Source organism: Euprymna scolopes, chromosome 8, assembly GCF_053919585.1.
Source record: "Euprymna scolopes isolate OS-2025 chromosome 8, ASM5391958v1, whole genome shotgun sequence".
In the NCBI taxonomy this organism is placed as follows: domain Eukaryota; kingdom Metazoa; phylum Mollusca; class Cephalopoda; order Sepiida; family Sepiolidae; genus Euprymna; species Euprymna scolopes.
In genome coordinates this window covers 102,715,879-102,742,734 of record NC_136489.1, presented here as the reverse complement: position 1 = coordinate 102,742,734, position 26,856 = coordinate 102,715,879, and the positions used below count along the sequence as shown (strand labels likewise).

The following is a 26,856-nucleotide window of genomic DNA, read 5'->3' as shown; positions in this document are numbered from 1 at the left end:
TAATTTAAAAAAAAAAAAAATTATTTGCCTAAATATTAAAAATAAAACCGTTCCCTATTAAATTGAAACCGAAAAATATATTTGGAGGAGGGGGGGGCAAAGCATATTTTTCAGTTTCAATTTCTTAAGTAACGTTTTTTGCACAGAAAACACGATAAAACTAATACAGGAAAAAAAAAAACTGTTAAAAACTTCGATATAGACAATTTTTCTTTAATTTTCAATTTGGCCTTTTTTTTTTTACGTAAATAATGTGGCTTCGCGTTTGAATTTGGCCTTTTTTGGCTTTTTTTCCTGAAAAATTTGGCTTCAAAGATTTATATACTGGTCGTGTTACTTGTTTGAATTTTCTGTAGTCAAGCTATTTCACGCTATACGATTAATCCATCATGGGGAAAGAAAAAGAAGACATTGATGTTGATAAAACTGTTGTATGGGAAGAAAAAATACGATATCTTTGTCCAATTGCTCAACCCCTGGCGTCGCGAAAATTAAATAAGAAAATCAGCAAAATCGTAAAAAAAGGTTCGGCTCCCGATTTTTTCTTTCTTTTTTTTTTTTTATCAATTAGTAGAACCACGTGTTTTGAAATTTTATAAGATTACAATTACAATGGACACTATTATTTTTTTTTATTATTCCACTTTTTTCTTAAAACGATGAATTAAAAAAAAAAAAATTGAGAAAGTTTATGTATTGGCAATGTAAGCTACTTTTTTTTATTGTTTTTCTTGCAACATTTCAACAAATCATTTTAGGTTTTTACCTTAGTTTTAATAAATTTCAAACTATATGAAATGGCAACAAAAATCGATATTTTTACAGAATTTGAACCGAACTAAACTTAAAGTTCGCTTCAAATTCTGCAAAAGTACTATAGTATAGTTTATTCTACTTATTTTCAATTCTCACTATTTCCTTGGAAACTGGAGTGAAACTGACCACGTTTCAGCGTTTTCGGTACTTGTGCATTTATTATACCACGCTGAAATAACATTTAGAAAGCCATTCTTAACATAAGGTGGGGACGGTGTTTTGTAACTATTCTGTACTTTCACGTGACAATTTAATTTTAAAAAGATATCGTAAAATGTGAATTTAAAAAATATCGCAGTGCGTTTTCTTTTAACAGTTGCTAACTTCCTAAAAGCTGCATGCATGAAGGAGGAAATTCGCTCAAAGTAACAAATAGATTCTCGGCATTCAATAAAGAGGATGCATGGTAATGTTCTCTCTCATACTAAAGTTTTATTGGTATTTATCTTTAAATATATATATATATTATCCCGGTATAATATATATATATATATATATATATATATATATATATATATATATATATATATATATTATACCGGGATAAAGAGGGCCACCTATTTTAAGAGTTGATGTTTGTGCATCCAAGCACTTTTTTTTACTTATTTTTTTTATTTTATTTATTTTTTTTTATAATATTTTCAAGTTATATGCAATTTTTACGATATTTTTATTTATTAAATTGGGGTTTGTATTACTGTACACATAGATTCGAAAAAGTTGTCAAAAAAAAAAAAAATCAAAGGCAAGATAAGTTACTTTTCTACCTAACTGGATATTGATTGAGATTGTCGGACTGACTTCATCTTGGTTCGGGGGTACCGTGTTCGGACTCCAGCTAGGCTTTGGGACATAGTTGCTGATTCTCTGTTTTCAATGCCTTCGTTCAGGATTAAACTCAGCACCTTTGGGTAACTGTAAACTTTTGATACAACGTCTAGGACCACTCGGCCATATGTCACTAGGACAATTCTTAGTTGGTTTTTGTTAATGTTAAACCTATGTTGTTATTCAAGGTTTTCTCTCTCTATCAGAGGTGTCCAAATTCAGAGGAAGCAGTACTAAATAAAGGTCTCAACTTCGCAACAACAACCAAACGCGTTCCATTCTTAGATATCATAACACACATGGAAGATATAGCCTTGAGACTCCCATCAACTCAAGGTGATGAAATAAGATGGAAAGTGAGACAAGTACTCGAAAGCCAAACCTCCTAAATCAAACATCTCTCGGGAAGATAGGCTGGCTATAAGAACCCTACAGAGTGACAGCAGTATAATAATTCTGCCAGCAGACAAAGGCAATGCTACTGTGGTGATGGACATGTCGGAGTACTCTGAAAAAATGGCAGGCCTAATCGCAGATGGTAGCTACGGTAAAATAAAGGACCCAACTTTGAAAACCGAAAGAAAGCTGTTACAAATCCTTACGAAAAACAAGGAACACATCGCTCCGATGAGATATAGACAGCTGGTCCAGCATTACAGTAAGCTACCACATATGTACGGTCTCCCCAAGATACACAAAGACGGTATTCCACTCAGACCCATAGTGAGCTGCCGAGGCTCAGCATGCCACCCACTAAGCAGGTACCTTGTGGATATAATAAACCCATTAGCAGGCAAGTCAGCAACACATGTAAAGAATTCTGCCCACTTCACGGAACTGATCAAGGGAGCACCCATCAGTACAAACCAAATGGTAAGCCTAGATGTGGTTGGCCTATTCACTAAAGTCCCAACTAGTGAGGCACTAGCAGTAATTCAAGACAAACTAGCTGCGGACCTCTCCATAGAAGAGCGCACATGTGTACCATTGCCAAACTTAATGGAAATGCTGACATTCTGCATAGAAACAACCTACTTCAGAATGGGTACTGACCTATATCGACAAGAGGAGGGACTAGCTATGGGCTCGCCATTATCACCAGTGATGGCGAACATATACATAGAATACTTCGAAGACATGGCCTTAGGTTCAGCTCCCTTAAAGCCCACCATGTGGCTAAGATACGTTGATGACACCTTCATACTCTGGCCCCATCAGGAAGACATCCAGGCTCTCCTAGACCATGTGAACTCAATAAGACCATCGATACAGTTCACAATGGAGAAAGAAAAAGATAACCAACTGGCCTTCCTTGATATACTCATATCACGCACAGAGCATGGGTTTAAGACATCCGTATATCGCAAGCCTACCTTCACCGGACAATACCTAAACTTCAACTCCCATCACCCATACAGTATCAAACATGGAATCGCACGCTGCTTACAACATCGAGCAGAGACAATAAGTAGCGACGCCATTACATACTACCAAGAAATGGTCAGGTTGAAGAATACCCTCCATCGTAACAACTACCCCAATAGCATACTATCCACCAGACGTGTTAATAGTATAAGAGAGGAGAATGAAACCGAAAAACCTCCAGCGGTCCGCCTACCATACATACGAGGCATCTCCGAAAAGATTCAGAGAATATGTGCCCCCTACAACATTAGGACGGTATTCAAAAGCGAGTCAACACTCAGACGACACCTGGTACGAGTGAAGCCCCGCATGGATGAGAACATGACCAAAAACTGCATATACTCCATCCCATGCAGTTGCAGAAAGGTTTACAAGGGTGAAACATGCCGCCCCCTTAAAGTAAGGGTGGAAGAACACCGAAAAGCGGTAACTAAAGTGGAGACGGAAAAATCGGGTATAGCCAACCATGTCTGGATGGAGAGGGGGGGGACCATCGCCCCCTATGGGATGAAGTAAAAATAATAAATAGAGAGACCCACTGGAAAGTGAGAAAACTTAAAGAAACAGCTCACATGCTCGGGCATAACAACCTACTGAGCAAACCAAGCGTAGAGCTGAATGCAATTTGGACACCTCTGATAGAGAGAGAAAACCTTGAATAACAACATAGGTTTAACATTAACAAAAACCAACTAAGAATTGACATATGGCCGAGTGGTCCTAGACGTTGTATCAAAATTTTAGTTACCCAAAGGTGCTGAGTTCAATCCTGAACGAAGGCAGTGAAAAAGTAACATTGAAAACAGAGAATCAGCAACTATGTCCCAAAGCCTAGCTGGAGTCCGAACACGGTACCCCCGTAATAATAATAAAGGGTTGGGTTCGAGACTCCTAACAAACGGTTCCCCAGTTTGATACAAAACATCTGACGAAAGCCGGAGGGCAAAACGGCCGAAACGTTGTGACAATAACAACCAAGATGAGGAAGTCAGTCCGACAATCTCAATCAATGAAAACACCTCATCTCAAAAATACAGACAATTACTAACTGGATATATTTTTTGTGTTTTTATTCAATGTAACATGTTTATTCAGCTCGAAAACCATACAGTGTTTACTGATGTATTGGAAAATTCAAGATGGCGTCTGACTCTCTCTTTAACACGGTAAGTTGTGGAAAAGGTATTATAAATAAAAATCTAGACAAAATACTATTAAAAACCCGCTCAATATATGTTACCGTGACATAGGTTGACATATATTCGGCGGGTTTTTAATAGTATTTTGTCTAGATTTTTATTTATAATACCTTTTCCCAAACTTACCGTGTTAAAGAGTCAGACGCCATTTTGAATTTTCGAATATATCGGTAAACACTGTATGGTTTTCGAGCTGAATAAACATGTTACATTGAATAAAAACACAAAAAATATATCCGCTTAGGTAGAAAAGTAACTTATCTTGCCTTTGATAACATTTATTTGTTATACATTTGTTTTTTGACAACTTTTTCGAATCTATGTGTACAGTAATACAAACCCTAATGTTATTTCGAAAGCCATTCTTAACATCGGGAGGGGAGGGTATCGTTTAAAAGTCATTTCGGGGGCACTTGTGCAGTACTTAAAAATATACAAATTTATTTTCTTTTCGAGGTGAGGGAGGCGCGTTTTAAAACTATATCTACCTCAGTATTTTCTTTAATTTTCGGACATTTTTTGTTAATTATTTACTAAGTAATGTCGAGTCTGACATTACTTGTTATTTCCTTTTTATTAAATAAACTCTTTAAAATAAGTTTAAACACCAAAACTTACAAAGCCAGGTAGAAAACGAAAACTTAGAAAAATCAATTTAATTTTTTTAAAGCAATAAACATGTAAAAATATTTTTAAAAATATTATGGGATGTGCATTCACTGCATTATTACCTAAAAATATACAAATTTATTTTCTTTTAGAGGGGTGGGGGCTCGTTTTAAAACTATATCTACCTTAATATTTTAATTTTCTATTAAGTAATCATCCTCCTAAGATGTGATCCTCTTATATCTGACATTTTTTGTTCATAAGTAACACTCGACATTACTTTTTTTTTTTTTTTTAACTAAATAAACTCTTTAAAATAAGTTGAAAGACCAAAAACTTTCAAAGCTAGGTAGAGAACTAAAACTTAGAAAAATTAATTTAATTTTTTTTAAAACAACAGTAAACAAGTAAAAATATTTTTTTAAATATTATGAGATGTGTATTCTCTTTTTTTTTTTTTTACATGAGTGTCACCACTTATCAAGGCCCAGAGGCCGCTCGAGGATAAGGGTTAATAGGTATACATTAGTCATTGTGATTTTAGCATAGTAAACAGTGAGAATTTTGTAACGTGGATTACTTAGGGGGACGATTCAATTAGAACTTGTTCACATTGGACTTTTTCTTTTTTTTTTTTTTTTTTCACATAGGTATCAACACATTATCAAGGCCAAGAGGCCACTCAAGGATAAGGGTTAAAGAGTGTACAGTAGAGATTGGACAATATAATAATCATTAGTAATGAAAATTTGTTAAGTTTGATAACTTATATGGAACGGCTCATCAAGAACTTATTTACGTTAGACTTGAAGACAACCATATTGTAGTCAGCCGGAAAGCAGGAAAACGGAAGATAATTCCACAGGCGTGCAGTTCTAATAAAAAAGCTTTGTTCATGGAATCTACGTTTAGGTTTAGGCACAGATAAAGAGTGGGGGGAATTATTGATAGTGTTTACAGCTAGACGAGTGTTTCTTGTGAAAGTTTTGCGAGGGGGTACCATAGATTGAAGCTCAGTCGAACACTTTCCATGAAAATAACGATACATCAGAGACAAACTCGCAACATCTCTTCTGTGAGATAGAGGTTGCAAGGAAGAGAAAAGGACATCTCTTACGAGGCTACGAAGTCTATTTTGAACTCATTCAAGGCAGGACAAGTCTTTTCTAGCAGCTCCTGCCCAGATGTGGCAACAGTATTCCATCCTTGAACGTACCTGACTCTTATATAGATAGTGAATTGCATCAGCAGTGAGATATCTACTGGATCGATAGAAAGATCCCACCATTTTTCCAGCGGCCTTGGCAACAGATTTGATGTACGTGTTCCATTTAAGATCAGGAGTAATGGTCAAGCCCAGAAGCTTGTCAAAACTTGAGGCCTCCTGAAGACGAGAGCCATTCATTTCAATTGATGCCAGATGTGGATCAGAATGTTGATGATGTAAAGAGAGAAGCTTGGTTTTAGATGCATTAAAAGTAACCAGCCACTCCTTTCCCCATTGTACTACATGCTCAAGATCAGAGGAGAGAGAATTGGAGAGAACTTGGTCGTTTACTGTCTTAGATGTGCTACCATAAATGGTAGTGTCGTCAGCATAAATGTCTACAAATGATGTAAGGATGTGATTTGGAAGATCATTAATGTAGATCAGGAAAAGAGTTGGGCCCAGGATGGATCCCTGAGGGACACCGGCATTAATACTGTGGGCTTCTGATTTTTGCCCCTCAACTACTACTCTTATGAACCTATCAGAAAGAAATGATTTAATAATTGAGAAGACATTTCCAGCTATACCATAGCTAGAGATCTTATGAAGTAAACCTTTATGCCATACCCTATCAAAGGCCTTAGATATGTCAAGAGCAATTGCCCTAGAAAGGTTGCCTCCGTCGAGAGATTTGCTAATCCTATGAGATATAACTGTAAGCACATCTGCTGTAGATCTAGCACAACGGAAACCATATTGAGTGTCACTAAGAAGGTTATTTTTGTTGAGATGGTTGATTACTTCTGTATTTCACACAGATTCCAGCAACTTACTCATGACGCACAGGAGACTTATTGGCCTGTACTGAGAGGGGGATGAGCGATCACCTGAATTCTTAAATACAGGGCATACTGATGAAATTTTCCAGGGAGATGGGAAACTATTCTCCTTAAGACAACGTTTAAATAGTTTTGTAAGTATGGGCGCTAGTTCAGGTTGAAGTTTTTTGAGTACTATAATTGGAATACCGTCCGGGCCAGTTGCTTTACTAGAATCAAGGTTTTTGATTAGCTTGGCAACATCACGTACAGATATACGTATATCACATAGTGTGTTTTCAGATACAGGCGGAAATATTGGGGGTTGGCGGCCTTGATCGCAAAAGGTAGAATTAGCTGCAAAGTTCTTGACAAAGAGTTTGGCTTTGTCTGATGCTGACGAGATTACCTCGGGTCCATTGATGATAGTTGGGATGGAGCACACGCTTCTGTTCAGAATTCTGTTTGCTATTTGCCAAAACTGGTGGGAACCAAGCCGCTGCTCAGCTACTTTGGACTTAACAGACTTTTTAAAGACAATATCTTCAAGAACGGTTATAAAATGTGTTTTCAATTGATATTTATTCAATAGGGGACCAGTTTTCCTACCTAGCAAAAGGGGACAAGTTTTCCGGGGTCGAATTTTCCTAAATTCACTGGTCACATAACCCTGAAATTAACAGGAAATAGTAATTGTACACCAAGGATTGTTTATAACGAGTAAAATCCTTGGATGGATGAATAATGCCTACAGAAATATGTCGGCAAGTTTAAATGCAACAGGTTCATTTCAATTTGCCAACATATTTCTATTACTTTTGCGCATGCGCAAATTCATTCATAGCTTGAAGTGGTTTAATTTTACATCTTTTTTTTATTTATCTGTCAATAGCTCGAGCGGTAGCAGTGTCAGAAGTCGCCATTAAAAATGCGTGATAAAAACTTAAATAATTAGACTTACTATCTTTCGAAGCTTATAACTACTTGAAAAATGTAATTAAACCCTAATTTTTTTTCAATAAAAGTAGCAAAAACCAAATTTTAAAATAACAGGTTTAATAGCAAAATATGCGATATTTGTTTTTAAATCGGTTTTCTTTAAAAAAGATTTCAAGAAAATCAATGAATTTAAACTTACTTCGAATATAATAAACATATATAAATTCAAAAAAATCACTTACCTATAAAAAATACTAATCAATGGGTATTTCCATTCTTCATTGTTAAGAATTTATCCATATTTATATTTTATATTCCATGTACTTTTTATATAAAAGAATTTTTTAAGCAAAGATTAAAAAATACAGCGATTTTAAATTATATCAGATTGTATCCCTTTCTTCCAGTTGAGAACAATGGTAGTCTAAAAGCGCCATAATTAATCTCCCCTTTCTATTTCTGACATGTTTGCTGTCAACAAAAGTTTGTCACTATGGGTCACCGTACCTGAAAAATGATCACATTCGCTCATAAGTTTATTTTTATAAACAAACCCCTCAACAAATTTTCCATTTGTTTTTTGGGGTTTTTTTTTTTGGGGGGGGGGTCTCTTAAAGAAATACATGAGTTTTTGATTTAAAATATTTTATTTCTTTATGGAATGAATTTTTTTTTTTTATCTAAAATAAAACAACATTGAATGAAAAAAAAAAAAAAAAATCATAGCAAGTATCCAATATTTACTGGACAATATTTTCAAAATATGAGGTTCCACTTAAAAATCAATGTGATTTTTTTTTTTTTTTTTAAGTTTTAAACGTTTGACTTTACAAGTAAATTTGCACATAACTATTCCTTTGTTTTTGTTTTAAATTAGATTATTTTATTTATTGATCTTTTATCTCCAATTTGTGATATATAAATCTGAGGTAAGAAAATTATTTTCATTTTAATAGACTTTTCAAAATGGGGGATGGGGGGGGGGTAAAAAAACGTTTGTTTAGAATATTATATTCAGTTTATTGGAAAGAGCATAAAATTTCACATTAAACCTGCAAATAAAAGTGAAAAAATTGAAAAAAATTTAACTCTTAAAATTCAATTCATTTCATTACGTGGAAAAAATGACTGCATGAGCGTGCGCATGCACTTTGTAAACACTTTTTTTTTTTCTTTTTTTTTTTAAATAAATCATATTTCTATTTTTTTAAACAACTTTAATAGTTTATTTTGGAAGTATCTTCCATAAAGAAATTAAACAGCCCACTTTAAAAGGAGAAATTACAAGTTTTTTATTTGCAGTTTTGTATTAGGGGTGTGAAAAATTCTCAAAAGATTCTGACACCTACTCGAGCGGTAGGGAATGCGGTTGGAGCGCTAAATGCTTTTGGTTTTGATTCTAGCTGAGAGCACCAACGTCACTTTTTTTTTTTTTTACACTTTTGAAGTCAGTACTATATGCATATCTAATATTCAATAGAGAATTAATTCAGTAATAATAAATATGAAATCTGCATGAATTAAGATATATTTAGTTGTATTTTACAACTTGGCAAGCCAGAGTGCTGTCCCCCCCTCACACCCACCGTTTACTAATAAAATGTTTCCACAACAATGGAAATGGCAATCATTATGTATCTTTGAAGTTGCTGTTGGATTGGAATAAATATGCAAAACTGCAGGGTGACCCATTTCAGCACTTTACCCCAGTCATTTAATTCTAAGAAAATTCTTGCTTCTAATCAAAAAATTATATTTGTATGACCTTCTCACTTCAATAATATCATACACTAGAGTTCTCAAGTGATATGAATAGAAATCAGAAAGTTTTATTAAATAGTTATAAAAAAAAAAAAAAAAAAAAAAAAAAAAAAAAAATGCATACCTTGGCATCCACACCTCCTTATCAGTGCATAGCAGAAAGAATGATAGTTTCAATGGTTGCATCATAAAGGTAATACCTGATGCAATCCATAATGGGAGCATTTAGCACTTGGAGAAAACAAAAGTTGGGAGAAAATAGATAATCATTGATGGTCGACTTTACTCTATGGTAACCTATCTCTTCTTTCCTTGGTCAGAAGAGAAATTCTATCTGAATAGGGTCGCCTTTTCTTTTTTTTTTTTTTTTTTCCATCCAAAGTGTCCCTTTTTGATACTTACAAAAAATAACCATATGTCTAACTTTATCTTCGAATGGCTTTTAGCCTTGGTAAGTGGTGACAATTAGTAAATAAAAAATAGCTAAAGCATTTACATGGAAAAAAAAACAAAACTATACCAACCGATCAGTCTTTATTTTGTAGATTGTTGCTTACTTGATGGATTAGTTATTTTTCTATTTTTTTTTTTTTTTTCCAATCAAAAGGTACAGTTTCAAATTGAACCTGCAGGCCAGCTGAGGGAGAGGTAAACGAATAGGTCACTTTTGAAAATCTGTTGTTTTTTTGTTCAGTAGGATCTGCCAAACGATTGTGAAAAATGGACCGCATGTTTCCGTGACATCAGATTTGTGTTAACTATATAACAAACTATCGAAAAGCAGAAACGGCTTGATGATTTTTTTTTTTTTTTAAACTGTAGTTTATCTTCTTCAAACTGCAATTAATAATTAATCTTTTGTTATAATTTTGTTAGGTTTTAAGATTTACATAGTTTAATGATGAATAATATTATAAACATTTGTATATTAAATATGAAATACAGTTTTACTGAATGTTCATTTGGTTACCTACGGGGTTCCATATTTTTATTCGGCAAAAAGAGACAAACAAAAATTGGGGGGGGGCTACAAAATGCATAATATTTGTGTAATAATATTTTCAAATTGGGTTTTAATCTGGTAATAAAATAGCTGACAAGAGTCATGTTTATATTAAAACTTAATATTTAAAAAAAAATTTAAACACAATTAAAAATCTATGTAACGGAACATTTTTAAATAATGGAATTTTAATCATTTAAATCTTTTAAAAATTAATTTTTAGGAAGTTTCTTTTTCTTGGCCATTCAACTGAATTAATTCGAAAAAAAACGCTATTTAAAAAAAACATTAAATTTATATCATTTTTTTTAATTGCAACTTCAAGGTAATTTTTTGTTTAATATGTGTATTTAAATTTTAAAAAAATGTTTTCCTTATTTGAACTCTTATGTTTCATAATAAATAGAAATGTCGATAGATTTAAATCTTTTGTTCAAATTTCGAAAAAAATATGGGGGGGGGCACTAAAAAAAAATATTTTACCTCGTATATTTTACGGAAACTGCATTTTATATGTAATTTCATTCTAAAATGGATAAGTATCGAAAATCTGACCATTTGTTGATTTTTGCTAGATTTATTAAACACGGGTATGTTTTTACATTCGAAATGCTTACTACATGTGAACGTTATTTTAAAACGTCAATTATGTAAACACTATTTTCATCTTACAATTTCATCATTTTTGTACGATGAAAAAAAATTTAAATTATTACTAGTTTATTTTGCCTTTCTTTTAAATGGTACAAAAGTTATATTGATAATATTAATTTATAATAAAGTTACATCGTTTTACATATGGGGTGGGGTTAATTCTGTGGTGACTTTTGGAAATGCCTATTGTTCAGGAACACGGATAAACGATAATATTAGTTTCGTTTTTTAAACTTTAATTCAAACAAATTATTTTCCATTTGACAGTTTGAAGGCTTCAAAACTCAAAAATATCAAAACCTTAGTTCTTTTTATTTTCTTTCCAAATAGATATTAAAAAAAGTGGTCAATCATGCTGTGAACAAAAATTATCAATGCTAAACAGTGATATTTTGACAGAATAGTGCAATGTTATTTTGAGTATAAATAATTATCCTACCTATAGAATTATTGGACAACTTTATTCGACACTATTTTCATTCATGCAAATTTCGTATTTATTATTAGAGAGCCAATTATCTATTATTATAGTGGACCTAATATATAGTAATAATTTCAAAAGTAAAAAAAAAAAAAATGATCTGTGTGCTATCAATTAGAATTAAAACCAAAACACAACTCTTCAGCCTTATCTGTTAGCATATGACCTAAATTCACATATATATATATATATGTACAAAACTACAAAAAATACTGTTGTTTAACCTTTAACTTTTATTTAATGCATGTGCATAAAAAATGTAGCTGCCAGTTTTTTTTTTTTTTTTTTTTTTTTTTTTTACTCCTTAACAGCTATTTTACCATCTAAAAACCAAATCAAAAGTGTGCTTCAGAATCAAAAAAACTCTATATATCAAATTTCACCTCTGGAATTTTGTAGACTTTTTGCACACACACTGACAAGGTCACTTATATAAATAAATATTTGGTGCAAGTCTATAAACGGTCCACAAATAATCTTTTTTACTATAAAAATCTGAAAAAAAATTTTATAATGTACATACTTGTCACTGCATGAAAATGTCATATTCCAAAAATTATGTTAATCGATCAAGTAGTTTTTTCATTTAAGAAAATCAAATATTATCAGACATTTTATTGAAGCTTTGCTACATGCCATCTTGTTTGAGAGATAACAGCACTAGCAGTGTCAGAATCTTTGGAAAAATCGCCATTGCAAATTTGGCACCCCTAAGACAAAACTGCGAATAAAATATAAAAACTCGTAATTTCTGTTTTTAAAGTGGGTTGTTTATTTTCTTTATGGAATATATTTCCAAAATAAACTATTAAAGTTGTTTCAAACATAATAAAAAATTTCTTATTTGTTAAAAAAACATGACAAAATATCCGCTTGCGGTGATTGAATACGTGGACATTTTGTCTACACGGTCTTTTAACAAATAAAAAATATTTTTATTATGTTTTAAACAGCTTTAATAGTTTATTTTGGAAGTATATTCCATAAAGAAAATAAACAACCCACTTTAAAAACAGAAATTACGAGTTTTTTATATTTTATTCGCAGTTTTTTGTTGGGGGTGTAAAAAATTCCGTCAAAATTCTGATACTGCTATAACAGCACTAATGACCCCTGGCGGAAAAATGGTGGAAGTATGGGTCAACAAGGGCAGATCAACGACTTTTTTTTTTTTTTTTAATGTCGGAAACACTTTTTTATAATACAAATAAAAAATAATAAATTAACATAATGAAACATTTTTGGAATTAAAAAAAAATACAAAATGAGAAATTAACATAACGAGAATGTCTAAAACGGTTTTATTTTATTTTTTTATATAGACTTTATTAAGCGAGCATTGAACCATCGACTATTTTAAGTTTGTTTGTTTTTTTTTTTTTCTTAAATGTCAAACACTTTTTTATAATACAAATAAAAAATAATAAATTAACATAATGAAATATTTTTTGAATTAAAGTCCGTTTTCATACGGACAAATAAAAAAAAAAAAAATAACTTGTGTTTTCCACATTCTCTTTATTAAAAGAAGTCAATTTATTTATTTATTAAGTTAATTTATTAAGAAGAAAAAAAAAACTAAAAATAGTCGATGGTCTGCCCTTGTTGACCCATACTTCCACCATAATGCCGCCAGGGGTCGTTAGTGCTGCCACCTCTCAAACAAGATGGCATGTAACGAAGCTTCGATAAAACGTCTGATAATATTAGATTTTCTTAAATAAAAAAACTACTTGATCGATTTACGTGATTTTCGAATATAACATCTTCATGCAGTGACAAATTATAAAGATTTTTTTTCCAAATGTTTCTTATAAAAAAGTTGGGTTTTTTTTGGCCCCGTTATAGACAAGAACCAAATATTTCCATGTGCTATAACGTTTTCATTTTAAATTCTACACAATTATGCAGAATGTAGAAACTTGGCATAAATAGAATTCAGCATATTAGTGAAATGAAACCAATCATCTAAGAAACAATGAATAAGTAATTAACACTAATTTTTTTGAAGGAATATGCAAATTTGTTAACCTGCATATAGTCACTTGCATATTCATGACTGAGTATATTAAGAATTTCGCTTTGATAATTTTTAAATAGAAAATGTAGGCTTTTAATATCAATGTCAGAGCAAGAAAACTCAACTTTATAGGTATATAGATTAAATAATCCATAGCTGGTTGATATTCCATAAAACAAACCTACCATTTAGGCTGAATAAAAAAAAAAAAATGAATTCAAATTTTACACCTTATGGTGATGTTTTCTTGTTCATGATGGTTTCAGTTATACCTGAAGAAAAACAACATACAATGATACTAAACCTTGTGTCTGGAATCCTTATTCCAATTTTGCAAAAAATTTGTCACATGATTTTAATTCTAGAAAAACATCTCAAATTTAAGCTTAAGGGGCTTCAGGAGAAATTAAAATTCAGGGAGTTTTGCTTAATGTGTAATGACTATGGACAAAATGCAATGCAAATATGTAAATTGAATTTTAGTTTGAGAGTAGAAAAAGTGCAATAAGTTCATTGTAGCATATTTATGGATATACTTGTAAAACCAACACAAAGCTGTGATATGACAGCTTGGCAGACAGTGCGAGGCCTATTAGGTAGGAAATTGTTTGGTTGATGCACAGGCGAATGGTGGCATTGGTGGATATTGACCGATGAGAGAAGCCTTTTGGCCATGTAGAAGAAGCTGCAGCAGTAGGTGTATCAGAATTTTTGTAGCAATTTTTGACACCCCTAACACGAAACTGCGAATAAAATATAAAAAAACTCATAATTTCTCTTTTAAAAGTGGGTTGTTTATTTTCTTTATGGATTATACTTCCAAAATAAACTATTAAAGTTGTATAAAAAGTAATAGAAATATTTTTTTATTTTTAAAAAAAACAGTAATGAAATTAATTGAATTTTACGAGTTCAGTATTTTTCAATTTTTAAACTTTAAAAATCTATCAATTTTTCTATTGATTCTATTTTATCGATATTTTCAGGGTCAATGTGAAATTTTATGCTTTATCCAATAAACCGAATATAATATTTTAAACAAACGGGTTTTTTTTTTTTTTAATTCACGCCCCCCCCCCCCCCATTTTCAAATGTCTATTAAAAAGTAAATAATTAATTTACTCACCAAAGTGTTATATATCAAAAATTGAAGATAAAAGATCAATAAATAATATATTCAAATTTAAAACAAAAAAAGTTGTTTTTTTTTTTTTAGAAATTTACCTGTAAAGTCCGAAGTTTGAAATCTTTTTTTTTTTTTTTTTTTTAAAAACACTTTTTTATTTATTTATTTATTTATTTTTTTAATGAAACCTTGGTCCTTGCTCCTTTAATTGAGGAAAAAAAAAAAAAAAAAAATTAGGGTTTGAATTACATTTTCCGAGTAGTTATAAGCTTGGAAGACGGGTTGGAATTATTCAATATTTTTCACAAAGTTTGACACACCTACTGCAGCAGACTTGGTAGCATTTAGAATGTACTTATGCAGCAGACTTGGCAGCATTTGGAATGTACTTATTCCACTTTAAATTTGATAAGTCCACTTAAGTTTGATAATGTCATGCCAAGAAATTTAAACTTTGGACTCTTGGGAAGGGTGCTATCAGCCATGATAATTGGCAGTTTGAAAGGTCTCTTATGGTTGTTAAAGGAAAAGAGTTGTCTTAGTAGCATCAAACATGATCATCTATGTTGTATCCCATTTTGCTATAGGTCATTTTTTAAGGATTCAACCATTGCCTTGCATGTATAGACATTTGATTTTACCTTGTGCCGGAAATAAACATTTTATTTCATTATATTAAATTTACTCAACCAATTTTGAGAAAAGATTAAAAGAAAGATTAGGTTGAATCCATTTTCTCAAAGCTAAAGGTCTTATTTTTATGCTACAGCTACAGCAGGATCTCCAAAATATTAAGGTAAGAGGTCAATCCTAAAAAATTCAAATCCCCCCCCCTCCTCCTCTTTCTTCAACTTGCACTATCTGATGACTTTTAAAAATACCTACACTCTTCCGACAAGAGTTTGTTATTTGGGGGCTAATATATATATATATATATATATATATATATTAGCAATACACATGGCCGTTAAAACGCTTTGGATAATCAGATTTCAAGGGGTTTCTGTTAAAATAGTCATATTTTAAAAACCAAAGCACTTTGTCTTCAAATTACCACCGTTTTGTTTGGAAATGAATATACTTTCAAATGAATTAGTAAATAATAACATACATTATATATTTTTAGAGTTTTAAGCAAATAAAGTGATAAAAATGTGAACATCATAAAACGGCATTTTCGGTAAGATTTTGTAACGATCCCCCCCCCCCCCGATTTCTAAACATTCGTACAGTGTTTCTGTGAAGAATTTTTAAATGAAATTTGGAAATTAGTCAAAAGAGATGTCATTTTTATTAATTTCGAGTGTCTGAAATTCATTTGACCACTCGTTTTTTTGTTAAAAAAAATTTTTCAAAATGATGAGTATTGAAAATTTTGAAAAGAATTTTCTTAGAACACTCACTATCAAATAAAAAAATCTTTTTACTATGTTTATTCGTTAAAAAGATGATTGAACAGTGTTTTCTCTAGTGGTACGTAACAATTTAAAAACATAATATCCGAAAAAATCGTTATGAATTTGTCTCTGATGTATCGTTATTTTCATGGAAAGTGTTCGACTGAGCTTCAATCTATGGTCCCCCCTTGCCAAAGTTTCACAAGAAACACTCGTCTAGCTGTAAACACTATCAATAATTCCCCCCACTCTTTATCTGTGCCTAAACCTAAACGTAGATTCCATGAACAAAGCTTCTTTCTTAGAACTGCACGCCTGTGGAATTGTCTTCCGTTTTCCTGCTTTCCGACTGACTACAATATGGTTGTGTTCAAGTCTAAAGTAAATAAGTTCTTGATGAGCCGTTCCATATAAGTTATCAAATTTAACAAATTTTCATTACTAATGATTACTATATTGTCCAATTTCTACTGTACACTCTTTAACCCTTATCCTTGAGTGGCCTCTGGGCCTTGATAATGTGGTGATGCCTATGTAAAAAAAAAAAAAAAAGAATCAAGACTTCTGTAGTAGTAGTGGTGGTGGTGGTGATAGTAACAGCAGAAGCAGCAATAACATGGCGTAAACAGACGTTTTGTTTTTGTTATTTTTATACCAAATCGATTTTTTTAGTAATTGAAAATCTTACATGTTTAGTTAGAGCTATTTTGTTATCAACCATACAAATATTTAAAAAAATTGGGTAATAGAAAATTTTCAAATATTTTAACAAGCGAAAATGTGAACTATCATTGTTTTGTTCACGTGTACGAATGGTAACACACGCTTCTAATTTTCGTCCCTTAAATGTTTTCAGTGAATTATCGAATGGAAACTAATCTACCCGATTATTAAAAAAATAAATAAAATCAAAAAAGTAATCAATATTTAAATATTTGTAGGAGGTGCTCAGTTAAAAAATAAAAACAGTCGGAAAAGATATGAAATGTAATTAAAAATCAAAATAACATTAATTCAAAATTTTTAACAATTTGTCAGCTTTAGCAAAAACTTGTTTCTTTTTTTATATTTAAATAGAATTTAAATACTTGATATTTTCCAAGCATCATGTTTTCTGTTAGAGGGATGTCACTTTTTTAAATAACATTTATTTTTGTCTGTCATAATTCTTGTAAAGTTTCACAATGGGTATCAAACACCCTCTTCAAAAAAAAAAAAAAAAACTTGCTTAATTCTATATCTAATCCTAGGTATGAGTGGCAAGCGTCGTCCTAAAACCTTTAGCCTTAACAATAACGCTAAGTACAAGTAGCAGAGCTCCCCACTAAACAAACTTCCTCTGTGAGCTCATATAAGCGTTAAAAAAAGAAAATGCATAAAAAACGTTTAAAGAAAGTGCACATAATTAATCTCCCATAAAAAAATAAATTGCTCAACTGTCCTAAAATGCTAGGATCGTCTTGAAATGGTGAATTATTTTACATTTATGTGAAACCAACCCCCCACTCTAAATTCTAAAATTTTCGTTTTGTTTCTATCAAGTCTTCAGGATGTTCACACATAATTTTCCTTAGCCCTATCATTAACCCAAAGTCAGAGTGGCAACCTCCCCAACTTATCATAATTGCACAAAGACCCTCTTAAAACCATGCATAATCACCTTTTAGAAAACAAACAAAAAAACATCCAGGATTTATCTATCATAGGAAAAAGGGGGGGGGGGGTAACTGCCCTAAAACACTCAAATGATTCAAAATGGGAAATCATTTTACATTAAATTCTAAAATAATTTTTGTTTCTTTTATTAAAGTTTTTCAAGTTGTTTACATGCAATTGTCTATAAAGGTAGAATTGCATATTTTGGAGAGGTGGTCAGATGGGGAGGGGTAGCAGAAAGTATTAATCTACAATAATACCAAAGAAATATTGCAATATATTCATTTTTAACCAATCCTAGATTTCGATTTCGGCACATAAAAATGCATTACAACTAAACTTTGAGTTCTAACTTTTCTTCTAATGAATACATGGCATTTTTAAGCAATCGCAGCATATTTATGTGAATTTACTGCAGATTATTTGGAACCCATTCATTTCTGGAGATTTTCAGTAGCATATTCAGATTCCTTGCACAAAAATACAGTTATGGCAAATTTTATTGCTTAGTCTTAGTTTTAACAAAGATATAGCATTTTTACTGAAAAAGTAGTGCAAAAAATGTGACAAAACGCATATGGTCTTAAAGAGGGGAAAATATCCAAACATGCAGGGCATAAAAATAGTCATAACGTCCTTGATTTTAAAAATTTAAAAAGAGTCTTTCTTAGCTTATCCAGCTCTTTCTATATATACCAATATTGAAATATTTTAAGCCATTTAAATTTTTTCATGTGTAATTACTGATATATATATATATATAAATTTTTTTTTTTTTTTTTTTTTTTTTGCAATTGTAATTTTTTATTTTTAAAACTGAATTTTTTTTCCCTCCTCACATTAAAATATTAATAATTTCAATATTTTGTATCATTTGTTTTTCTTTTAGCTTCCAAAACGAAAGGTTCATTACGAAAAGGAGTTCGTGAGGTTCAGAAATTTATTAGAAGAGGAGAAAATGGGTCAGTATTAAAAGGAGACAAAAACATTTACATGCATGACATTTTTTTTCTCTCTTGTTTAATTATAATGAAAGTGGCATGATACTAATTGGTTTTCTGTCCAGTCCATTGCTTTTGTGTTTGTGTTGATATTGTTATTCCAATTATCTGACTCTACTGCTTGGATATTGAGTAACTTTAGCTGTAATGGTGAATTATTTGCTTAGTTACACATGCTTCTTCCTTTCTTTCATATAAACGGTAGACGCCTACCGAGCCCATCGATTGACACTTCACAACATTCGGTAATTTCTTGAAGCATTTTAGTAGAGATAATGCATAACCTGTTTAAATGTCATTTGTGAAAATAATAAAATTTTAATTTTGAAAACTCTTCAAATATTTCAAAAGCCTTACAACCTCCAAAATTTGTTGCTTTTTTTTTTTGCTAGGGGAAGAAGGTAATAGAATTGAAAATAGGAATGGCATTATGGTCTGAAGTCCTAGCAAGTTAGTCACTAATAAGATTTTTGACTAACATGATTACATTTATAACCATCTTAATATTTTCTTATAAAAGTAGATTTCTTTTTTTCCTAGACTTTTATAAATTATTTTTATAAATATAAAAATATACATTTCACTTTTGTTATTTCTCTTAATCTTAAAAACCATGACTTTTGTGTTCAAACTAATGAAGCATATTTATGCTTTTTTTTTTTTTTTACTAATAAAGTGGACATTCATTTTTTTTTTTTCTCACATAAAAATACTTTTTGATTTTAGGAATAAACCATAATATTCTGCAAATATATAAGCATTTGTGTGTGTAAATAGTCAAAATACATACTTATATCAAGTGAATTACAAACGTTTGTTTCTTTCTACTAAAGCAAAACAATTCAACTGGTTAACTGTTAGTCTGACGAACTCCTTTGATGGAATGAAACACTTGTGATAAGAGTATATTTTATATTACTGCAAAGCTCTAGAGTATCAAGCATTTATTTATATATATATATATATATTCTCGGGGTTTTTTTATTCAAAAGTAATGGACTAATGAATTTAACGAGGTTGTTAGATAGTGCTCAATAAAAAGAGCTGATAATACTTGTTTATTGTTATATAAACATGCTCACATCCCGCTGCTACAAATAGCCACTTGTTTCAATCAAACAACAGATATCATCAGGCAGCGACTTGACTATTCAAAAGTTCAATGAATAATCATCAAGTTCTTTTGTAGCAGCGGGATGTGAGCATGTTTATATAACAATAAACAAGTATATATATATATATATATATATATATATATACTAGCCTGGGTGTTTGGAGGTTTGTATTGAGCAAAAAAAAAAAAAAAAAAAGTTGTAGTAGGCAGCCAGGCTCGAACCCATACCGCTAAAGAGGAAAAAAAAAAAAAGTGACGTCTTTGCCGTTGCATCCATCGCCAAACCGGAAGTGGTGAAGGCTTAAATTAAGGCTAGTCAATCAAAGAGAGGGGATAACTTTCAAAAATATTGGCAAAAAAGCGACCCCCCCCCCTTGTAGAAAAGTGCCCAGTTGAGGGTGAAGAAATTAATGTTTTTAGCCAATATTTGTCATTATTTAGGGTGGATAAATATAGATATATATTTTAATTTATTATCAAAATAGATATTTTGTTATTTGAAAAAACTCAACAACAGGAAATGTGAGGATGTTAGAAGAATATATTATACTGGCTGAGTGATGGGTGGTGACCTTAGATTCATAGGACTTTAATATTGAATTGAATCTCAGATCGCGGTTAAATTGCACACCCGCAGTTGATTTGATTGGCTGAGGAAACTTCACCCCAACCACATCGGGTCAATACGCTCGAAAATTAGTCAGATTGCTTTTTGATTTCGGGGAGGACAAATTGCGTGGAGACCGCTGTTCCCTGAAGACATAACTCCTCCTCTTCCTCCACCCATCTGATGCTGTCTGTGAAAGATTTGAGACTTGAAAAACTTACTAAGAACTGAACGATATTTGTAAAAACATTGTACATAAGTTTGTGAATCAATTCTGTAGAATAGAATTCACGTGTCTGTTTTTCTTTCTGCCTGCGGCTTCGATATTCGCTTTCAGCATACAGGATCCAATGTAACAAAAAGGACCAGACGATCCAAGCAGAGTTTCCAGACAAAAAGGGGTCCTAGCCGAGCTTCACCAGGGCACCAGGGTGGAGTTACAGGGTATTAAGTTACTCCCGGAAATGGCTGAAACAGTTTACAATCTAAAAATTACTTGAGTATATGTATATTTTTAACTGTGGGTGGGGTGGAATATTAAGTTAGTCCCAGAAATAGCTGAAACAGTTTATGATCTCAAATTATTTTAATTCATATATATTGTTGGTCTTCTTTGAAGGTGAACTAGGCCAGTTTCTGTAAGGGGGGAGTCCTTTTCTTCTGAATTTTCAATGTTACCTTCAGGGAATGACATCAGTTGTAGTGGTGGGTAGAAAGAAGTATAATTATGTTGCTTTTAAACGTGCTCTGGAGTTCTCTAGGATTACCAAACCTTCTCTTTTGGAGTGGGGCTGGAGGAAGTGATGTCCGTTTTGGGGTCCCAAAGCGATCTCCCACAACGTCATAGTCCAAAAATATGGAATACCTGTGGAATCATATTCCGGAAATGACATTGTTTCTCTTACTATTATGTTGTTGGTGGTGGGAGGGAAGAACTACATTACTATTGAAATAAATGTATACATATAAAAGGCAAAATGTGTGTGCACATTTTGTGTATGTCTGCAAAAGGCTTTTTTTCGCCGGGATTCTCGGGGGAGGGGGGGGGGTTACTATCGCTTAAAACTTTTTATATACCCCCTAGATCATATGTATGATTTGTGAACACGCATCGCGGCTAGATTTATTTACAGTGACTTTTACAAAATTATTGCTATTTTGACCTCTCACGTGTTCATTCGGCTTTTTTTGTTCAAAAGTGAAACTGATGTGAAACTAATGAGCTGTTCCTGGCTAACCCGGGAACAACGTTCAGAAAGCAATGGAACCGTTTCATCAATGTCAGTTTTTCACAATCATATCATACAATTGCTTTTATTAAACAAACAAAACAACTATCCCGCAGTAAAAGGATTTGACCTCATTAAACACATACTTAAAAACTGCAGAATAGCGTGATGTCTGACATTAATTCACTTTTTAATTGATCTTATATTGCTACTGTCGCTGTAACGCAGGTGTTCAGGCTTAGCCTATCGGCCTCAAGGCTCTGGGTTCGAGCCTACCTGCCATCAACGCCCCCCCCCTCCCCCGCTTTTTTTTCTTTTACACCTACAAAAAATTTTTTCCCCCCATTTTTAAAATCACTGTTCAACATTTTTTTTTTTTCCCACGATCGCACGGACATTCGCTATTTAGATTGAAAGAAAACTTGTTTTCGTTTGGTGGGGTGGGGAGGGGGGTCCAGTGCTCAGGCTGGTGGAGAAGTTGTCACCTATTTCAGTTCTTTTCTGGGGGTTGCTCAATATATTTAGTATAGCAGTTGTCCAAACCAAACTTCATATCCACATGGGCAATGCCCGGTATCCATGCTAGTTCTAAATAAGCATCAAAAAGTGATAATTATGAGCTTAACTAAAACTTAATGAGAGCATGGGGTTCAAAGAGTGAGAAGGGTTAGTTTGGAAACAGGAAGGGAGGCTTTTCTTCAACCATAACCTCTCTGGTAATGAAAGTTTTTGATCATAAACTTATAAAATCTAAATTCTGAGAATTATTTTTTAGAACTGAATGTTAAACCAGTCTAAAATAGGAAGGAGGTAAAGGATGATGTTAAGTGGTTTGCTAAATTCTTGTGACGTGATGTCCTTGTTCTTAGGAATATGATTTCTTCATTGTTTTAACTCTTGATCTGAAGAGACATGGCTGTTTTGATTCCAGTCAGAACTTCAGGTATAAAAATTTTAATATTGATTCCAAAATTTTAGTTTATCTATATTTTATTTTCCTGAATTTTTTTTTAATTATTTGTAAACTTCTTTTTAGGTATAAATTTTTTTATTTATTGTTACTCAGTCTTGTGTGATGAAAACTTTTTTTTTTTTTTTTTTTTTTTTTTTTAAGATTTGTGGTTCTGGCCGGAGATACAAGTCCTATTGATGTTTTGAGCCACATTCCCGTGTTATGTGAAGACCATGAGATTCCTTACATTTACGTTCCATCAAAAGAGGTAATTTTTGTTTATTTCAACAAAAATAGCTTTTTGGTCCCCCCAATAAAAGGAGGGTGGACCTGTAAATTCACCTTTGTCCGTTTGTCTGTTTGTCTTTAGTCAAAACATTTAAACATGTCCGTTTGTCTTTAATTAAACATGATATGAGTAAAAAAAAGTAACAGAAAGGATTTTCTGGCAAAACTCCGGTTGTTCTTCCCCCCCACCCCCACCCACTTAGCAATGCCTATCAGGCTAAATGGCTAAAATTGACACTTTTGTGCTTATTAAAAAAAAATTGATGCCTTGGATTTTTAGAAAACTCTCTGAAAAGTTGTAACTCACTGATTTTTATATAATTTTGTTTGTCTATACTTTGCGATAACTCTTGGGTGTGTGCCCCAGGGGCTCTTTTAGGGCTAATAAAAACACTCCATTTTTGCCAAAATTTTCTGTATGTCTATTTAGCAGTTTTGCATGGTGCTGAATTCATATTTAAATGTTAAGACCTTGAGAACTTTTAGGGCTAAATGGGGTGGGTGGGGAATGATGGACTTAGTCAGTTCTTTTTTTGCATGGTGCAGAACTCAAATTTACATATGTTAAGGCTTAAAATTGCATTCACCAGGATTTGACATCCCCTGGGGACTTTAGGGGCTAAATGGGGGTGGGGGTCAAATACTGAACTTGGTTATTTTTTATTTATTTATTTTTATTTTTATTTTTATTTTTTTTTTATTTTTTTTTTTTTGTAAGTGCCTCATTCACTGTGCACTCAGGGGACCATGCATACTTCACTTGTTCTTATAGAAATAATCATAAATCATTTTTATAAGTTAAAATGTAAGCTATTAGGCATGTTTGTTGGAGGGGATGAAAATAGTGGATACTAAAAAAGGATGTAACAATGTTGAATATCTCATCTGGTGTGATAGAAATATCACCTGGTAGGAATAAAAACGTATGACACAGATATGCACCTGCCTGAAAGAAACAAATGTGGCTAATTGACATGGACACCTGATTCTTCAGAAAATAAAATATAGCTGGTGATTGATGTAAAAACACCTGCAAAGGTGACCTACAGATGGAATACCTCATTGCTAAATAAATGCCCTGTAGGCATAGCCACAGTGAAGGTGAAATTCCCAAATGGGTATTTACGAGAATTTATTTAATCGAGAGTTGATTGGTTAACGAGTTGCGGAATCAACCGGTACTTCCTCCACTTTTCTCCCACGCTCCTTGTTCGTTGCCACCCAACAATAAAGGTATATTTTTATACATTAGTGTAATTTAGGTTCTATTAATGAGGTCACAAATTTGCCGATTGCAACTCCATGCAGAATGTTTTCTAAGAGTAATGCTCCTACTCTATCTGTAAAATTTCCTTTTGAATGTAAAGTTTTCTAATAGTTGATGGATGTTGTATCGTAAAACAAAGCAAACTGTTCTAAGAGCAGGGTTTTTTAAGAATATAAATAATTATTCTATCTATAGGATTCTATTTGACAACTTTATTTGGTATTAACACATTTATGGTTGATATGCCGTTAACCAAACCATTCAGCATAATTTTATTTTTATCTTTCATCTGATACACTTTAAAAAGATATAATCTATTATAATAAGAGTAGGTCTATCATGTGTATTCACATAATTCTAGAGAGCCAGATTTATAAAATATCCTAAGTGGGGAGTTGTGCATTTTTTGTTGTTCACATTACATTTAAATTTCTACGTGTTGGTAGACTTACAGAAATGTAGTATAGAAAGAATTCCAAAGGCAAGCGGTTCAAGGAAAGATTTTTTTCTTTTTTCTTTAGAGTAAAATGTTTTCCAACATTCGGGGACATCTACAGTGAAAGGTGAGATTTTACTATGGGTCGGGGATACTTATGTGGAGAAAAGTGCAGGTGTAGTAAGTTTATCGATGCACATTCCATCACAGTACTTGTATAATAAGCAAAGAGATGCTACATTGCAATGACAGGGCTAGAGCCTGGTAAACAATACAGAATTTGTATTTGGATTCATCGGACTACTGTTCTCATCTTGATTGTGTTTTTTCACAACATTTCAGTCGATGTAACTTCCGACCTTCTGCGGGTGTATCTTGTCCGATGAATCCAAATAATACAAATAACCAATCCTCATCTCAAAAATTCAGAAACATCAATGTAGGATCTATTAAGTTAGAGACTTTTATGTACTCTAAATACAAGAGACTAGTGCTTAGTGCGCCCATCCAGATGTGGCAACAATACTCCATGCATGAGCGGATGTTGACTTCATTGAGATATAGGATACTGGCAGGTGTGAGAAATTTCATAATCCAATAGAGAATCATCCTTATTTGCAGCAGACTTGGCAGTATCTTCTATGTATATAAGATTTGAGACAGTTTATGTATTGGCAAGAATAACAATTTTTTTGTTCTTTTAATAAATATGCAACATTTCAACAAGAATGTTTTTATTTCAAATGCTAATAAATTTAAAATATATTAAAATGGCAAAAAATTTTGTAACTGTTGCATTTCTTCCCTTCATTATTTTCAATCATTATCATCAGTGTAACGTCCATTTTATATGCTGGCATGGGTTGGATGTCTTTTGCAAATTGACTTCCAAACTAACCTAACCTTGATGCAGATTATTATAATGCTTGAAATTTTTAGAATTTATAAAATTGTTTGTCATTTGTTTTGATGTTTTAAAGTTTCCAAATAAAATATTTATTCATTTGGATGAATAGTTAAATTGTAAATGGTGTAAAAGAAATATAACACATCTATAAAGGAATAAAGTGCATGACTTATTTGTAGATTTCTTTTTTATCATCATGGGAATAAGCAACAACAGATTGTGAAAGCAAGTCCTGGACATAAGATGGGGCGAACAAGTCTTGTAGCTCTCCTAGTAGTTGCAAAAACCTATCACTTCAGACAGTTTTTGTTTTGAGTCTTTATTTCATAAGAAGCTTTGTCTATTGCAAACAAGTTATAAACTTGTAAAACTGGATACTGCTCAGTTTACCTTTTTGTGTGGTCACATTGAGTTTTGCTCTAATAAGAGTGAAACTACATATTTGATTGACTTGTTTATAATGAGCAGTATCTATCTAACATTAGTCAGAATGTGAAGTTTTTTTTTTGGGGGGGGGCGGTTGCACTTAGGTAAAACCACTTTATATACTGCAATCTAAAATAAGAGTTATTTACTCTTTGATTTTTCATATTAGCAGCACTCTGCACAATACTATTTTTTTTTTTTATAAGTTTATATTGACAGTAATACTGTACAATAATAGCAAATGAAAGTTTCATTTGTTAGCTAAAATGTTATTTGGGGTCTGACTTTGAAAATACAAGATAACTTTGAACAGCTGTTGTGAATCTATCAAAGAATTTTCTGCCACGGTTCTTTGTGGACAACTTTTTAGAAAAAAATATCATGGATTATGTTACTTGCAATGATATATAAATTCTGATTGATCTTCTACATTATAAGCTTCATTTATTTAATTTTCTTGTATATATCCTTAAATTAGATTTTTCTTTATTGCAACTAGGACTTGGGTGCTGCTTGCGGAACCAAACGACCAACCTGTATGATAATGGTAAATAAAAATGACAACATAAAAGAAGCCTTTGAAGAATGCTATGAAGAACTCAAGTCATTACCTCTTCCGATCTGAATGTGATATAATTCAAAAATATTTTTTTAAATTTCTTTCATTTCTTTTATTTTTTTTATTTT

The 26,856-nt window shown here is 32.1% G+C and overlaps 1 protein-coding gene across 2 annotated transcripts; it reads left to right on the top strand.

Annotated features, from left to right (window-relative positions):
* Window positions 1-313: 313 nt before the first annotated feature.
* Window positions 314-26,856, top strand: LOC145283684 (H/ACA ribonucleoprotein complex subunit 2-like protein). Of its 2 annotated transcripts, none has more exons than XM_080132709.1 (4): window positions 314-525; window positions 18,832-18,904; window positions 23,008-23,113; window positions 26,648-26,856. In XM_080132709.1, the coding sequence occupies exons 1-4, from the start codon at window positions 390-392 to the stop codon at window positions 26,666-26,668; spliced, it is 336 nt and encodes a 111-aa protein (XP_079988835.1). In that variant the 5' UTR covers window positions 314-389; the 3' UTR covers window positions 26,669-26,856. The 2 variants fall into 2 exon arrangements, with proteins under 2 accessions (XP_079988835.1, XP_079988834.1); XM_080132708.1 differs by having other exon boundaries at window positions 316-525; window positions 26,669-26,856.

Coding starts and splice junctions, on each gene's coding strand:
- LOC145283684 (XM_080132708.1), top strand. CDS start 390: ATGGGGAAAGAAAAAGAAGACATTGATGTTGATAAAACTGTTGTATGG. Junction 18,905..23,007: donor ATTAGAAGAGGAGAAAATGG/GTCAGTATTAAA, acceptor TTTTTTTTTAAG/ATTTGTGGTTCTGGCCGGAG. Junction 23,114..26,668: donor TTTACGTTCCATCAAAAGAG/GTAATTTTTGTT, acceptor TATTGCAACTAG/GACTTGGGTGCTGCTTGCGG.